This window comes from Cherax quadricarinatus, chromosome 59 (assembly GCF_038502225.1).
Source record: "Cherax quadricarinatus isolate ZL_2023a chromosome 59, ASM3850222v1, whole genome shotgun sequence".
Taxonomy (NCBI): domain Eukaryota; kingdom Metazoa; phylum Arthropoda; class Malacostraca; order Decapoda; family Parastacidae; genus Cherax; species Cherax quadricarinatus.
This window is the reverse complement of record NC_091350.1, coordinates 22,594,494-22,613,640: the sequence shown is the minus strand read 5'-3', so window position 1 is coordinate 22,613,640 and position 19,147 is coordinate 22,594,494. Positions and strand designations below refer to the sequence as shown.

The following is a 19,147-nucleotide window of genomic DNA, read 5'->3' as shown; positions in this document are numbered from 1 at the left end:
GAGTCCTGGAGATGCGAAGTACAGTGCCTGCACTCTGAAGGAGGGGTGTTAATGTTGCAGTTTAAAAACTGTAGTGTAAAGCACCCTTCTGGCAAGACAGTGATGGAGTGAATGATGGTGAAAGTTTCTCTTTTTCGGGCCACCCTGCCTTGGTGGGAATCGGCCAGTGTGATAATAAATAAAATAATATATTATTAGTAGCAGTATTACATTATTATTATTATTATTATTATTATTATTATTATTATTATTATTATTATTATTATTATTATTATTATTAATTTAGGGAACTGAAGCTCTATCGTTATTATAATAATACAGTAGACCGCCATTGAAGAATTGCTGCACAATTTTATGTAACATTTATAATTATTTTAACATTGTTCAGTTTGTGGGAAGGACAAAAATTCTTTTGCTCAAGCGGCCGCCATGTTGTGGGGAGCCCTGCCCCCCTACCACCCCCAACACCACCTCACCATCCCCTACCACCCCCAACACCACCTCACCATCCCCTACCACCCCCAACACAACCTCACCACCCCCTACCACCCCCAACACAACCTCACCATCCCCTACCACCCCCAACACAACCTCACCATCCCCTACCACCCCCAACACAACCTCACCACCCCCTACCACCCCCAACATAACCTCACCATCCCCTACCACCCCCAACACAACCTCACCATCCCCTACCACCCCCAACACAACCTCACCGTCCCCTACCACCCCCAACACAACCTCACCACCCCTACCACCCCAACAAAACCTCACCATCCCCTACCACCCCCAACACAACCTCACCATCACCTACCACCCCCAACACAACCTCACCATCCCCTACCACCACCAAGACAACCTCACCATCCCCTACCACCCCCAACACAACCTCACCAACCCCTACCACCCCAAACACAACCTCACCATCCCCTACCACCCCCAACACAACCTCACCATCCCCAACCACCCCAACACAACCTCACCATCCCCTACCACCCCCAACACAACCTCACCATCCCCTACCATCCCCAACACAACCTCACCATCCCCTACCACCCCCAACACAACCTCACCATCCCCTACCACCACCAACACAACCTCACCATCCATCCCCTACCACCCCCAACACAACCTCACCCCCCCCACCCACCCCCCACACAACCTCACCATCCCCTACCACCCCCAACACAACCTCACCACCCCCTACCACCCTCAACACAACCTCACCATCCCCTACCACCCCCAACACAACCTCACCACCCCCTACCACCCCCAATACAACCTCACAATCCCCTACCACCACCAACACAACCTCACCATCCCCTACCACCCCAACACAACCTCACCATCCCCTACCACCCCAACACAACCTCACCATCCCCTACCACCCCAACACAACCTCACCATCCCCTACCACCCCAACACAACCTCACCATCCCCTACCACCCCCAACAACCTCACCATCCCCTACCACCCCCAACACAACCTCACCATCCCCTACCACCCCCAACACAACCTCACCATCCCCTACCACCCCCAACACAACATCACCATCCCCTACCACCCCCAACACAACCTCACCATCCCCTACCACCCCCAACACAACCTCACCATCCCCTACAACCACCAAGACAACCTCACCATCCCCTACCACCCCCAACACAATCTCACCACCCCCTACCACCCCCAACACAACCTCCCCATCCCCTACCACCTCCAACACAACCTCACCATCACCTACCACCCCAACACAACCTCACCATCCCCTACCACCCCCAACACAACTTCACCATCCCCTACCACCCCCAACACAACCTCACCATCCCCTACCACCCCCAACACAACCTCACCATCCCCTACCCCCACCAACACAACCTCACCAACCCCTACCACCCCCAACACAACCTCACCACCCCCTACCACCCCAAACACAACCTCACCATCCTCTACCACCCCCAACACAACCTCACCATCCCCTACCACCCTCAACACAACCTCACCATCCCCTACCACCCCCAACACAACCTCACCACCCCCTACCACCCCCAACACAACCTCACCATCCCCTACCACCCCCAACACAACCTCACCATCCCCTACCACCCCAACACAACCTCACCATCCCCTACCATCCCCAACACAACCTCACCATCCCCTACCACCCCCAACACAACCTCACCATCCCCTTCCACCCCCAACACAACCTCACCATCCCCTACCACCCCCAACACAACCTCACCATCCCCTACCACCGCCAAGACAACCTCACCATCCCCTACCACCCCCAACACAACCTCTCCACCCCCTACCACCCCCAACACAACCTCACCAACCCGTACCACCCCCAACACATCCTCACCATCCCCTACCACCCCAACACAACCTCACCATCCCCTACCACCACCAACACAACCTCACCATCCATCCCCTACCACCCCCAACACAACCTCACCACCCCCTACCACCCCCAACACAACCTCACCATCCCCTACCACCCCCAACACAACCTCACCATCCCCTACCACCCCCAACACAACCTCACCATCCCCTACCACCACCAACACAACCTCACCATCCCCTACCACCCCCAACACAACCTCACCACCCCCTACCACCCCAAACACAACCTCACCATCCTCTACCACCCCCAACACAACATCACCATCCCCTACCACCCTCAACACAACCTCACCATCCCCTACCACCCCCAACACAACCTCACCACCCCCTACCACCCCCAACACAACCTCACCATCCCCTACCACCCCCAACACAACCACACCATCCCCAACCACCCCAACTCAACCTCACCATCCCCTACCATCCCCAACACAACCTCACCATCCCCTACCACCCCCAACACAACCTCACCATCCCCTTCCACCCCCAACACAACCTCACCATCCCCTACCACCCCCAACACAACCTCACCATCCCCTACCACCGCCAAGACAACCTCACCATCCCCTACCACCCCCAACACAACCTCTCCACCCCCTACCACCCCCAACACAACCTCACCATCCCCTACCACCCCCAACACATCCTCACCATCCCCTACCACCCCAACACAACCTCACCATCCCCTACCACCCCCAACACAAACTCACCATCCCCTACCACCCCAACACAACCTCACCATCCCCTACCACCCCCAACACAACCTCACCATCCCCTACCACCACCAACACTACCTCACCATCCCCTACCACCCCCAACACAACCTCACCACCCCCAACACAACCTCACCATCCCCTACCACCCCAACACAACCTCACCATCCCCTACCACCCTCAACACAACCACACCACCCCCTACCTCCCCCAACACAACCTCACCATCCCCTACCACCCCCAACACAACCTCACCATCCCGTACCACCCCCAACACAACCTCACCATCCCCTACCACCCCCAACACAACCTCACCATCCCCTACCACCCCCAACACAACCTCACCATCCCCTACCACCCCCAACACAACCTCACCATCCTCTACCACCCCCAACACAACCTCACCATCCCCTACCACCCCCAACATAACCTCACCATCCCCTACCACCCCAACACAACCTCACCATCCCCTACCACCCCCAACACAACCTCACCATCCCCTACCACCCCCAACACAACCTCACCATCCGCTACCACCCCGAACACAACCTCACCATCCCCTACCACCCCCAACACAACCTCACCATCCCCTACCACCGCCAAGACAACCTCACCATCCCCTACCACCCCAACACAACCTCACAATCCCCTTCCACCCCTAACACAACCTCACCATCCCCTACCACCCCCAACACAACCTCACCATCCCCTACCACCCCCAACACAACCTCACCATCCCCTACCACCGCCAAGACAACCTCACCATCCCCTACCACCCCCAACACAACCTCACCACCCCCTACCACCCCCAACAAAACCTCACCATCCCCTACCACCCCCAACACAACCTCACCATCCCCTACCACCCCCAACACAACCTCACCATCCCCTACCACCCCCAATACAACCTCACCACCCCCTACCACCCCCAACAAAACCTCACCATCCCGTACCACCCCCAACACAACCTCACCATCCCCTACCACCCCAACACAACCTCACCATCCCCTACCACCCCCAACACAACCTCACCATCCCCTACCACCCTCAACACAACCTCACCACCCCCTCCCACCCCCAACCCAACCTCACCATCCCCTACCACCCCCAACACAACCTCACCATCCCCTACCACCCCAACACAACCTCACCATCCCCTACCACCCCCAACACAACCTCACCACCCCCTACCACCCCCAACACAACCTCACCATCCCCTACCACCCCAACACAACCTCACCATCCCCTACCACCCCCAACACAACCTCACCATCCCCTACCACCACCAACACAACCTCACCATCCCCAACCACCCCCAACACAACCTCACCAACCCCTACCACCCCCAACACAACCTCACCATCCCCTACCACCCCCAACACAACCTCACCATCCCCTACCACCCCCAATACAACCTCACCACCCCCTACCACCCCCAACAAAACCTCACCATCCCGTACCACCCCCAACACAACCTCACCATCCCCTACCACCCCAACACAACCTCACCATCCCCTACCACCCCCAACACAACCTCACCATCCCCTACCACCCCCAACACAACCTCACCACCCCCTACCACCCCCAACACAACCTCACCATCCCCTACCACCCCCAACACAACCTCACCATCCCCTACCACCCCAACACAACCTCACCATCCCCTACCACCCCCAACACAACCTCACCACCCCCTACCACCCTCAACACAACCTCACCATCCCCTACCACCCCAACACAACCTCACCATCCCCTACCACCCCCAACACAACCTCACCATCCCCTACCACCACCAACACAACCTCACCATCCCCAACCCCCCCCCACACAACCACACCACCCCCTACCACCCCCAACACAACCTCACCATCCCCTACCACCCCAAAACAACCTCACCATCCCCTACCACCCTCAACACAACCTCACCATTCCCTACCACCCCCAACACAACCTCACCATCCCCTACCACCCCCAACACAACCTCACCATCCCCTACCACCCCCATCACACCCTCACCATCCCCTACCACCCCCAACACAACCTCACCATCCCCTACCACCCCAACACAACCTCACCATCCCCTACCACCCCCAACACAACCTCACCATCCCCTACCACCACCAACACAACCTCACCGTCCCCTACCACCCCCAACACAACCTCACCACCCCCTACCACCCCCAACACAACCTCACCATCCCCTACCACCCCAACACAACCTCACCATCCCCTACCACCCTCAACACAACCTCACCATCCCCTACCACCCCCAACACAACCTCACCATCCCCTACCACCCCCAACACAACCTCACCATCCCCTACCACCCCCCACACAACCTCACCATCCCCTACCACCCCAACACAACCTCACCATCCCCTACCACCCCCAACACAACCTCACCATCCCCTACCACCCGCAACACAACCTCACCATCCCCTACCACCCCAACAGAACCTCACCATCCCCTACCACCCCCAACACAACCTCACCATCCCCTACCACTCCCAGACACCCCCCCCCCCCCACCATCCCAGCATTCCTAATTCATACCTGTTTGTCAATTGTGTTAAGATATTTTAATTACTATATCTTGTATCTGCCAAGCAATCATGACACCCAGTAGCCATACCAGTGTTGCTGAAAGTGGCACCCAGTAGCCATACCAGTGTTGCTGAAAGTGGCACCCAGTAGCCATACCAGTGTTGCTGAAAGTGGCACCCAGTAGCCATACCAGTGTTGCTGAAAGTGACACCCAGTAGCCATACCAGTGTTGCTGAAAGTGGCACCCAGTAGCCATACCAGTGTTGCTGAAAGTGGCACCCAGTAGCCATACCAGTGTTTCTGAAAGTGACACCCAGTAGCCATACCAGTGTTGCTGAAAGTGACACCCAGTAGCCATACCAGTGTTGCTGAAAGTGGCACCCAGTAGCCATACCAGTGTTGCTGAAAGTGGCACCCAGTAGCCATACCAGTGTTGCTGAAAGTGGCACCCAGTAGCCATACCAGTGTTGCTGAAAGTGACACCCAGTAGCCATACCAGTGTTGCTGAAAGTGGCACCCAGTAGCCATACCAGTGTTGCTGAAAGTGGCACCCAGTAGCCATACCAGTGTTGCTGAAAGTGGCACCCAGTAGCCATACCAGTGTTGCTGAAAGTGACACCCAGTAGCCATACCAGTGTTGCTGAAAGTGACACCCAGTAGCCATACCAGTGTTGCTGAAAGTGGCACCCAGTAGCCATACCAGTGTTGCTGAAAGTGACACCCAGTAGCCATACCAGTGTTGCTGAAAGTGACACCCAGTAGCCATACCAGTGTTGCTGAAAGTGACACCCAGTAGCCATACCAGTGTTGCTGAAAATGACACCCAGTAGCCATACCAGTGTTGCTGAAAGTGACACCCAGTAGCCATATCAGTGTTGCTGAAAGTGGCACCCAGTAGCCATACCAGTGTTGCTGAAAGTGGCACCCAGTAGCCATACCAGTGTTGCTGAAAGTGGCACCCAGTAGCCATATCAGTGTTGCTGAAAGTGACACCCAGTAGCCATACCAGTGTTGCTGAAAGTGACACCCAGTAGCCATACCAGTGCTGCTGAAAGTGGCACCCAGTAACCATATCAGTGTTGCTGAAAGTGACACCCAGTACCTATACCAGTGTTGCTGAAAGTGGCACCCAGTTGCCAAACCAGTGTTGCTGAAAGTGACACCCAGTAGCCATACCAGTGTTGCTGAAAGTGACACCCAGTAGCCATACCAGTGTTGCTGAAAGTGACACCCAGTAGCCATACCAGTGTTTCTGAAAGTGGCACCCAGTAGCCATACCAGTGTTGCTGAAAGTGACACCCAGTAGCCATACCAGTGTTGCTGAAAGTGACACCCAGTAGCCATACCAGTGTTGCTGAAAGTGACACCCAGTAGCCATACCAGTGTTGCTGAAAGTGACACCCAGTAGCCATACCAGTGTTGCTGAAAATGACACCCAGTAGCCATACCAGTGTTGCTGAAAGTGACACCCAGTAGCCATACCAGTGTTGCTGAAAGTGACACCCAGTAGCCATACCAGTGTTGCTGAAAGTGGCACCCAGTTGCCATACCAGTGTTGCTGAAAGTGACACCCAGTAGCCATATCAGTGTTGCTGAAAGTGACACCCAGTAGCCATACCAGTGCTGCTGAAAGTGGCACCCAGTAGCTATACCAGTGTTGCTGAAAGTGACACCCAGTAGCCATACCAGTGTTGCTGAAAGTGACACCCAGTAGCCATACCAGTGTTGCTGAAAGTGACACCCAGTAGCCATACCAGTGTTGCTGAAAGTGGCACCCAGTAGCCATACCAGTGTTGCTGAAAGTGGCACCCAGTAGCCATACCAGTGTTGCTGAAAGTGACACCCAGTAGCCATACCAGTGTTGCTGAAAGTGACACCCAGTAGCCATACCAGTGTTGCTGAAAGTGACACCCAGTAGCCATACCAGTGTTGCTGAAAGTGGCACCCAGTAGCCATACCAGTGTTGCTGAAAGTGACACCCAGTAGCCATACCAGTGTTGCTGAAAGTGACACCCAGTAGCCATACCAGTGTTGCTGAAAGTATCACCCAGTAGCCATACCAGTGTTGCTGAAAGTGGCACCCAGTAGCCATACCAGTGTTGCTGAAAGTGACACCCAGTAGCCATACCAGTGTTGCTGAAAGTGACACACAGTAGCCATACCAGTGTTGCTGAAAGTGGCACCCAGTAGCCATGCCAGTGTTGCTGAAAGTGGCACCCAGTAGCCATACCAGTGTTGCTGAAAGTGACACCCAGTAGCCATACCAGTGTTGCTGAAAGTGACACCCAGTAGCCATACCAGTGTTGCTGAAAGTGACACCCAGTAGCCATACCAGTGTTGTTGAAAGTGGCACCCAGTAGCCATATCAGTGTTGCTGAAAGTGGCACCCAGTAGCCATACCAGTGTTGCTGAAAGTGGCACCCAGTAGCCATACCAGTGTTGCTGAAATTGGCACCCAGTAGCCATACCAGTGTTGCTGAAAGTGACACCCAGTAGCCATACCAGTGTTGCTGAAAGTGACACCCAGTAGCCATACCAGTGTTGCTGAAAGTGGCACCCAGTAGCCATACCAGTGTTGCTGAAAGTGGCACCCAGTAGCCATACCAGTGTTGCTGAAAGTGACACCCAGTAGCCATACCAGTGTTGCTGAAAGTGACACCCAGTAGCCATACCAGTGTTGCTGAAAGTGGCACCCAGTAGCCATACCAGTGTTGCTGAAAGTGGCACCCAGTAGCCATACCAGTGTTGCTGAAAGTGACACCCAGTAGCCATACCAGTGTTGCTGAAAGTGACACCCAGTAGCCATACCAGTGTTGCTGAAAGTGACACCCAGTAGCCATACCAGTGTTGCTGAAAGTGGCACCCAGTAGCCATACCAGTGTTGCTGAAAGTGGCACCCAGTAGCCATACCAGTGTTGCTGAAAGTGGCACCCAGTAGCCATACCAGTGTTGCTGAAAGTGACACCCAGTAGCCATACCAGTGTTGCTGAAAGTGGCACCCAGTAGCCATACCAGTGTTGCTGAAAGTGGCACCCAGTCGCCATACCAGTGTTGCTGAAAGTGGCACCCAGTAGATATACCAGTGTTGCTGAAAGTGGCATGAAGAGGTATAAGCACTTAAGTCTTAGAATTAACAAAAATATTAGACAAGAGATAACCTGTAGCCGTAACTGAAGTGTTAGTTTGTACACAGAAAAAGAGGTTAACATGAGTTTGTGTGACTGAATGACTGACTTACTGAATGACTGACTTACTGAGTGACTTGACTGACTTTTTGAGTGACTTGATTGACTTACTGAGCGACTTGACTGTAATAATATTATATTATCATTACTATTATATTATTATTATTATTACTGACAAGAAAAAGAGAATGATTTCCATGGAATTAAAGCATGAAATCATGGGTTGAAGGGGAAGTGGGAGGGATGAGCTGGCTCCTAACTCAGAGCAAAAAATCGACCCAGGGACGGCTCGTATTAAAAGACTCGCAAGTTGGGACACTCGTATTCAATGTTCCACTGCATATATATATATATATATATATATATATATATATATATATATATATATTATTGTAACCACGAACGAGTGGTATTGATCAATAACAAGACTGTGCTAGCCAAGGATTCGAACCCATGTTGTCCTGGCCTGCCTCATGGTAAGCGAGAACCACATGACGCTTTAAACCAGAGGACCACCCAACAAGGTTGGGTGGCCCTGTGGCTTAAAGCGTCATGTGGTTCTCGCTTACCATGAGGCACGCCAGTACAACTTAGGTTCGAATCCTTGGCTAGCACAGTGTTGTTACTCAAATATATAAAAATATATATATATATATATATATATATATATATATATATATATATATATATATATATATATATATATATATTTATATATATATATATATATATATATATATATATCGTGCCGAATATGTAAAACTGGTTAATTAGCAAGAACTCATTTAAAATTAATTCCTTTCTAAAATTTTCTCTTATACGTTTAAAGATATATTTTTTTCATTAATGTTAATGTAAAAAATTTGAATTTTGCACCAAAAGAATCTTAGAAAACTTACCTAACCTTATTATAACAAGAGCAATTAATTTAGGCTAACGCAACTAAATATATTTTAGATTTGTTTACAATAATTTAATACTAAACAAACACAGTGAAATATATTTTTTTCGTTAGGTTCAGAATGATTTTGGCGAAATTATTGCATACACAAATTTTCACTTGTCCTATATGGCAAGATGAGCGTTGCTATTTAAGCCAAGATCGCAAGTTTTACATATTTGGCACGACATATGTGTATATATATATATTTATATATATATATATATATATATATATTATATATATATATATATATATATATATATATATATATATATATATATATATATATATATATATATGCAAGGAATTCGCAAGAGCAGGCGAAATATACACAAACACTGATCTCTCTTCACTGGTCGCTACTAGGTCACTCTCCCTGAACCGTGAGCTTTATCATACCTGTGCTTAAAGCTATGTATGGATCCTGCCTCCACTACATCACTTCCCAAACTATTCCACTTCCTGACTACTCTGTAGCTGAAGAAATACTTCCTAACATCGCTGTGATTCATCTGTGTCTTCAACTTCCAACTCCCCTTGTTACTGTGTGTGTGTGTGTGTGTGTGTGTGTGTGTGTGTGTGTGTGTGTGTGTGTGTGTGTGTGTGTGTGTGTGTGTAGAAAGTTATATGTAGAAAGAGGTTTGGTAATGAGTAATACATATTTTATGAAAGAGGATAAATAAGAATACAAGGTATGATATAGCATGTAATGAAAGTAGTTTGTTAGATTATGTATTGATGGATAAAAGGTTGATGGGTAGGCTTCAGGATGTACATGTTTACAGAGGGGCAACGGATAAATCGGATCATTATTTAGTTATAGCTACAGTTAGAGTAAGAGGTAGATGGGACAAAAGGAAAATGTCAACAAGAAGTAATAGAGAGGTGAAAGTGTATAAACTAAAGGAAGAGGAAGTTAGGGTGAGACATAATCAACTATTGGTAGAAAGGTGGGTTAGTGCAAGTATGAGTAGTGTGGGGGTTGAAGAGGGTTGAAGAGGGCAAAAGTTTGTAGCTATAGGAGGGTGGGTGCAGGAGGAAAGAGGAGTGCTTGGTGGAATGGTGAAGTAAATGGTGTGATAAAAGAGAAAAAGGTAGCAGAGTATATGGAGAGTAAAAGAAAGGTGAAGAGAGTGGTGAGAGAGTGCAAGAGGAGAGCAGATGATAGAGTGAGAGAAGCACTGTCAAGAATTATGCTGAAAATAAGAAAAAAATATGGAGTGAGATTAGCAAGTTAAGAAAGCCTAGGGAACGACTGGATTTGTCAGTTAAAAACAGAGTAAGGGAGTTAGTTGATAGGGAACTGGAGGTATTGGGTAGATGACAGGAATATTTTGAGGAACTTTTAAATGTCGATGAAGAAAGGGAAGCGGTAATTTCATGCATTGGCCAGGGAGGTATAACATCTTTTAGGAGTGAAGAAGAGCAAGATGTGAGTGTGGGTGAGGTGCATGAGGCATTACGTAGAATGAAAGGGGGTAAAGGAGCTGGAACTGACAGGATCATGGCAGAAATGTTAAAAGCGGGACAGGGAGGATGTAGTGTTGGAGTGGTTGGTATTTTTTTTTAATAAATGTATGAAAGAGGGGAAGGCACCTAGAGATTGGCAGAGAGCATGTATAATTCCTTTATGTAAAAGGATGGGAGACAAAAGAGATTGTAAAAAATATAGGGGAATAAGTTTATTGAGTATACCAGGTAAAGTGTATGGTAGGGTTATTATTTAAAGAATTAGAAGACAGAGAACAGGATTGCAGATGAGCAAGGAGGCTTTAGAATGGGTAGGGGATATGTAGAACAGGTGTTTACATTGAAGCATATATGTGAACAATATTTAGATAAAGGTAGGGAAGTTTTCATTGCATTTATGGATTTAGATAGAGTGGATAATGGAGCAATGTGGTAGGTGTTGTAAGTGTATTGAATAGGTAGTAAGTTACTAAATACTGTAAAGAGTTTTTATGAGGATAGTGAGGCTCAGGTTAAGGTGTGTAAGAGAGAGGAAAATTACTTCCCAGTAAAAGTAGGTCTTAGACAGGGATGTGTAATGTCACCATGGTGGTTTAATATATTTATAGATGGGGTTGTAAAAGAAGTAAATGTTAGGGTGTTCGGGAGAGGGGTGGGATTAAATTATGGGGAATCAAATAAAAAATGGGAGTTTATACAGTTACTTTTTGTTGATGATACTGTGCTTATGGATGATTCTGAAGAAAGTTGCAAAGGTTAGTATACGAGTTTGGGAGTGTGTGTAAAGGTAGAAAGTTGAAAGTGAATATAGATAAGAGTAAGGTTATGAGGGTATCAAACGATTTAGATAAAGAAAGATTGGATATCACATTGGAGGGAGGGAGTATGGAAGAAGTGAATGTTTTCAGATATTTGGGAGTTGACTTGTCAGTGGATGTATTTATGAAGGATGAGGTAAAAGATAGAACTGATGAAGGAAAAAAGGTGAGTAGTGCATTGAGGTATCTGTGGAGACAAAGAACGTTATCCCTGGAGGCAAACAAGGAAATGTACGAGAGTATAGTGATACCAACACTCTTACATGGGTGTGAAGCATGGGTTGCAAATGCTTCAGTGAGGAGACGGCTGGAGGCAGTGATGTCGTGTCTAAGGGCTATCTATGTGTGGTGTAAATATTATGCAGAGAATTCGTAGTGTGGAAATTAGGAGGAGGTATGGAGTTGCTAAAAGTATTAGTCAGAGAACTGAAGAAGGGCTGTGGAGGTGGTTTGGTTATTTAAAGAGAATAGAACTTGGAGAGCATATAAATCTGTTGGGGAAGGATGGCGGGTAGGGGTTGTCACCGAGAAAGTTGGACGGAGAGGGTAAAGAAGGGTTTGTGGGCGAGGGGCTTGGACTTCCAGCAAGAATGCGTGAACGTGTTTTTGGGACATGACGAGCTGTTGGAGACTCTTGTCCGGTTAACCGGACTTAAGTCCTGGAAATGAGAAGTACAATGCCTGCACTTTAAAGGAGGGGTTTAAGATATTGGCAGTTTGGAGGGACGTCTAAATTGTCGTATCTGAACCATTATGCAAAAACTGATTATTTTGGAGTGATGGTTAAAATATTTTGAGGAAATTTTTTTCTTTCTTTTTGGGTCAACCTGCCTCGGTGGGAAACGGCCGACGTATTAATATATATATATATATATATATATATATATATATATATATATATATATATATATATATATATATATATATATATATATATATATATGTCGTGCCGAATAGGCAGAACTTGCCATCTTGGCTTAAATAGCAACGCTCATCTTGCCATATAGGACAAGCAAAAATTTGTGTATGCAATAATTTCGCAGAAATCGTTCTGAACCTAACGAAAAAAATATATTTCATTCTGTTTGTTTAGTATTAAATTACTGTAAACGTATTTAAAATATATTTAGTTAGGTTAGGCTAAAATAAATTGTTCTTGTTATAATAAGGTTAAGTAAGTTTTCTAAGATTCTTTTGGTGCAAAATTAAAAACTTTTACATTAACATTAATGAAAAAAATATATCTTTAAACGTATAAGAGAAAATTTTACAAAAGACATAATTTTAAATGAGTTCTTGCTAATTGACCAGTTTTACATATTCGGCACGACATATATATATATATATATATATATATATATATATATATATATATATATATATATATATATATATATATATATATATATATATATATATATATATATATATATATATATATATATATATATATATATAAGGATTATTACTATTAATTATCTTGTACATATATACAGACCAAGTGAAGGAGAGTTACTGCGGGTGTTGAGGATGAGACCAGCTGTAGTGTCGTTCATGATCGCTCGTCACCCTCTGCATCGCCTTGTGTCAGCCTACAGGTGGGTTCTGCTCGTGTCACCTGCTCGTTGTTCCATCCCTTGTCATATCATTAATAGTTGCCTCTTCGTTAACCGCTTGTTACATCGTTAACTCTCGTCCCAACGTTTACTTTCATCATGCCGTTAACTCTGCGCCGTTGAACCCTTATTACATCATTAAATCTTGTCGCATACTTATACTCTTATGTTAACTTTTGTCCCGTTGTTAACCTTTGTTGTATCCTTAACCCTTGTACCGTTGTTAACATTTACCAAGTCATTAACTGTTGACAGATTATTAACCATTGTCACGTCATTAACTATCGTCCCGTCGTTAACCCTTGTGATGTCATTAATCCTTTGTTCCTTCATTAACTTTGTTCCCATCGTTTACTTTCGTCAAGTAGTTGATCTTTGTTAACTACTTGATGTTATGTTGTTAAACATTGTCAAATCTTTAACCCTTAAAAATCATTACTTTTCCCAAGCTGTTAACTCTTATCAGATTGTTAACCTTGATCAGATTGTTAACACTTATCAGATTGTTAACCTTGATCAGATTGTTAACTTTTATCAGATTGTTAACATTGATCAGATTGTTAACCACGATCAGATTGTTAACCATAATCAGATTGTTAACCATGATCAGATTGTTAACCATGATCAGATTGTTAACTCTTATCAGATTGTTAACCTTGATCAGATTGTTAACCATGATCAGATTGTTAACCATGATCAGATTGTTAACTCTTATCAGATTGTTAACCATGATCAGATTGTTAACCATGATCAGATTGTTAACTCTTATCAGATTGTTAACCATGATCAGATTGTTAACCATGATCAGATTGTTAACCATGATCAGATTGTTAACCATGATCAGATTGTTAACCATGATCAGATTGTTAACCATGATCAGATTGTCAACCATGATCAGATTGTTAACCATGATCAGATTGTTAACCATGATCAGATTGTTAACCATGATCAGATTGTCAACCATGATCAGATTGTTAACCATGATCAGATTGTCAACCATGATCAGATTGTTAACCATGATCAGATTGTTAACCATGATCAGATTGTTAACCATGATCAGATTGTTAACCATGATCAGATTGTTAATTCTTGTGAAGCTACTGACCATGGTCATATTCAGACTCCTGTCATATTCTTGTACAAACCATCTTCATATTCAGACCCCGTGTCATATTCTAGTACCGAGCAGTGTCATATTTAGACCCCGTGTCATATTCTAGTACCGAGCAGTGTCATATTTAGACCCCGTGTCATATTCTAGTACCGAGCAGTGTCATATTCAGACCCCGTGTCATATTCTAGTACCGAGCAGTGTCATATTCAGACCCCGTGTCATATTCTAGTACCGAGCAGTGTCATATTCAGACCCCGTGTCATATTCTAGTACCGAGCAGTGTCATATTTAGACCCCGTGTCATATTCTAGTACCGAGCAGTGTCATATTCAGACCCCGTGTCATATTCTAGTACCGAGCAGTGTCATATTCAGACCCCGTGTCATATTCTAGTACCGAGCAGTGTCATATTCAGACCCCGTGTCATATTCTAGTACCGAGCAGTGTCATATTCAGACCCCGTGTCATATTCTAGTACCGAGCAGTGTCATATTTAGACCCCGTGTCATATTCTAGTACCGAGCAGTGCCATATTTAGACCCCGTGTCATATTCTAGTACCAAGCAGTGTCATATTCAGACCCCGTGTCATATGCTAGTACCGAGCAGTGTCATATTCAGACCCCGTGTCATATTCTAGTACCGAGCAGTGTCATATTTAGACCCCGTGTCATATTCTAGTACCGAGCAGTATCATATTTAGACCCCGTGTCATATTCTAGTACCGAGCAGTGTCATATTCAGACCCCGTGTCATATTCTAGTACCGAGCAGTATCATATTTAGACCCCGTGTCATATTCTAGTACCGAGCAGTGTCATATTCAGACCCCGTGTCATATTCTAGTACCGAGCAGTATCATATTTAGACCCCGTGTCATATTCTAGTACCGAGCAGTGTCATATTCAGACCCCGTGTCATATTCTAGTACCGAGCAGTATCATATTCAGACCCCGTGTCATATTCTAGTACCGAGCAGTATCATATTTAGACCCCGTGTCATATTCTAGTACCGAGCAGTGTCATATTCAGACCCCGTGTCATATGCTAGTACCGAGCAGTGTCATATTCAGACCCCGTGTCATATTCTAGTACCGAGCAGTGTCATATTTAGACCCCGTGTCATATTCTAGTACCGAGCAGTGTCATATTCAGACCCCGTGTCTAGTACCGAGCAGTATCATATTTAGACCCCGTGTCATATTCTAGTACCGAGCAGTGTCATATTCAGACCCCGTGTCATATTCTAGTACCGAGCAGTGTCATATTCAGACCCCGTGTCATATTCTAGTACCGAGCAGTGTCATATTCAGACCCCGTGTCATATTCTAGTACCGAGCAGTGGCATATTCTGGTTCACATTCCTCGTCATATTTTCATTTCCTCATCATTTTTGTAGTTAATTTTAACCTTCTGAGGTAAAAATACAACAGTTTAAGATAAGAGTAACACCTTTATGTAATTATCCCCATGTTTACCTGGAGTTTACCTGGAGTTTACCTGGAGTTTACCTGGAGTTTACCTGGAGTTTACCTGGAGTTTACCTGGAGTTTACCTGGAGTTTACCTGGAGTTTACCTGGAGTCTACCTGGAGTTTACCTGGAGTTTACCTGGAGTCTACCTGGAGTCTACTAGGAGTCTACCTGGAGTCTACCTGGAGTTTACCTGGAGTTTACCTGGAGTTTACCTGGAGTCTACCTGGAGTCTACTAGGAGTCTACCTGGAGTCTACTTGGAGTCTACCTGGAGTTTACCTGGAGTTTACCTGGAGTCTACCTGGAGTCTACCTAGAGTCTACCTGGAGTTTACCTGGAGTTTACGTGGAGTTTACCTGGAGTCTACCTGGAGTCTACCTGGAGTCTACCTGGAGTTTACCTGAAGTTTACCTGGAGTCTACCTGGAGTCTACCTGGAGTCTACCTGGAGTCTACCTGCAGTTTACCTGGAGTTTACCTGGAGTTTACCTGGAGTCTACCTGGAGTTTACCTGGAGTCTACCTGGAGTCTACCTGGAGTTTACCTGGAGTTTACCTGGAGTCTACCTGGAGTCTACCTGCAGTTTACCTGGAGTCTACCTGGAGTCTACCTGGAGTCTACCTGCAGTTTACCTGGAGTCTACCTAGAGTCTACCTGGAGTCTATACCTGGAGTTTACCTGGAGTTTACCTGGAGTCTACCTGGAGTCTACCTGCAGTTTACCTGGAGTCTTCTTGGAGTCTACCTGCAGTTTACCTGGAATCTACCTGGAGTTTACCTGGAGTCTACCTGGGGTTTACCTGGAGTCTACCTGGAGTTTACCTTGAGTTTACCTGGAGTTTACCTGGAGTCTACCTGGAGTTTACCTGGAGTTTACCTGGAGTCTACCTGGAGTCTACCTGGAGTTTACCTGGAGTCTACCTGGAGTGTACCTGGAGTTTACCTGGAGTCTACCTGGAGTCTACCTGGAGTCTACCTGGAGTTTACCTGGAGTTTACCTGGAGTCTACCTGGAGTTTACCTGGAGTTTACCTGGAGTCTACCTGGAGTCTACCTGCAGTTTACCTGGAGTCTACTTGGAGTCTACCTGCAGTTTACCTGGAATCTACCTGGAGTTTACCTGGAGCCTACCTGGGGTTTACCTGGAGTCTACCTGGAGTTTACCTGGAGTTTACCTGGAGTTTACCTGGAGTCTACCTGGAGTTTACCTGGAGTTTACCTGGAGTCTACCTGGAGTCTACCTGGAGTTTACCTGGAGTCTACCTGGAGTCTACCTGGAGTTTACCTGGAGTCTACCTGGAGTCTACCTGGAGTCTACCTGGAGTTTACCTGGAGTTTACCTGGAGTCTACCTGGAGTCTACCTGGAGTTTACCTGGAGTCTACCTGGAGTCTACCTGAAGTTTACCTGGAGTCTACCTGGAGTCTACCTGGAGTTTACCTGGAGTCTACCTGGAGTCTACCTGGAGCCTACCTGCAGTTTACCTGGAGTCTACCTGGAGTCTACCTGCAGTTTACCTGGAGTCTACCTGGAGTCTACCTGGAGTTTACCTGGAGTCTACCTGGAGTCTACCTGGAGTTTACCTGGAGTTTACCTGGAGTCTACCTGGAGTCTACCTGGAGTCTACCTGGAGTTTACCTGGAGTTTACCTGGAGTCTACCTGGAGTCTACCTGAAGTCTACCTGCAGTTTACGTGGAGGGTGTTCCGGGGGACAACGCCCCCTCGGACCGGTCCTTGACCAGGCTTCCCGGTAGATCAGGGTCTGATCAACTAGGCTGTTACTGACCTTAGATATCTGTCCAGGTCCCTTTTGAAGGCAGCCAGAGGTTTATTGGTAATTCCCCTTACGGTTGGTAGGAGGATGTTGAACAGTCTTGGGCCCTGGATACTTACTGTGTTTTCTCTAAAAGCGTACTAATGGTGCCCCTACTTTTCATTTGGGGTATGTTTCACCGTCTGTCAAGTGTTTTCCTTTCGTAGGGAGTGATTTCTGTGAACAGATTTGAAAAAAGTCCCACTAGAATTTATCAGGTGTAGATTATAATGTATCTCTCTCGCCAGTATTCCAGTGAATACAGGTCAAGTGACTCCCAGCAATTAAGGTGTTTGATGGATATTATATGTACAGTAAAGGTTCTGTGTACATACTCCAGAACTGCGATTTCACCTATGAACTACATTTATTCCCAGTTCCATCTTTCAATACTGTGAATGTCGTGACCACAAAGCTCTTTGTGAAAGATTTCTTACATGCAGTTAGCAGCTGATTATTTTAGTTCCATTTATGACGACATCGCTTGTGAGGTTGTTTACAGAAAGCCCTGTATAAACGACTTCTCTGGCTATTGAATAATTACCCAGCCCTGTACACTATGGGTATGCCCATGGTACCTGAGCTGTGGTGTCTGACAAGGAATTACCATCATCCATGGTAGCTGATGATGGTGTTACTGTAGAAACTGTTCCCCTTAATTAACATTGCCTATTTAATTTGTTTCACTTAGTGAAACACACTAACAACACCTTTCAAGGCAGGTGAAACTGCTGACCTAGAAAATGTACAGAGAACCTTCACTGCACACATAACGGAGATAAAACACCTCAGGTGTTTTATTGCAGTTATGTGTTCCTCAACCTGTACTCCCTAGAACGCAGGCGGGAGAGATACATAATTATATACACTTGGAAAATCCTAGAGGGACTAGTACCGAACTTGCACAAGAGAATCACTCCCTATGAAAGAAAAAGACTCGGCAGACGATGCAACATTCCCCCAATGAAAAGCAGGGGTGTCACTAGCATGATATGAGACAACACAATAAGTGTCAGGAGCCAAAGACTGTTCATTTGCCTCCCAGCATACGTAAGGGGGAGT

General features: G+C 46.5%; 1 protein-coding gene across 1 annotated transcript in view; it reads left to right on the top strand.

The window, feature by feature from the left end:
- The window catches only part of LOC128698838 (carbohydrate sulfotransferase 11-like), a 174,656-nt gene that overhangs the window by 117,456 nt on the left and 38,053 nt on the right, over positions 1-19,147 (top strand). The window contains exon 5 of the mRNA XM_070097817.1: positions 13,570-13,671. Within this exon, the coding sequence (XP_069953918.1) occupies positions 13,570-13,671 (102 nt within the window). The remainder of the gene's footprint in view (positions 1-13,569; positions 13,672-19,147) is intronic.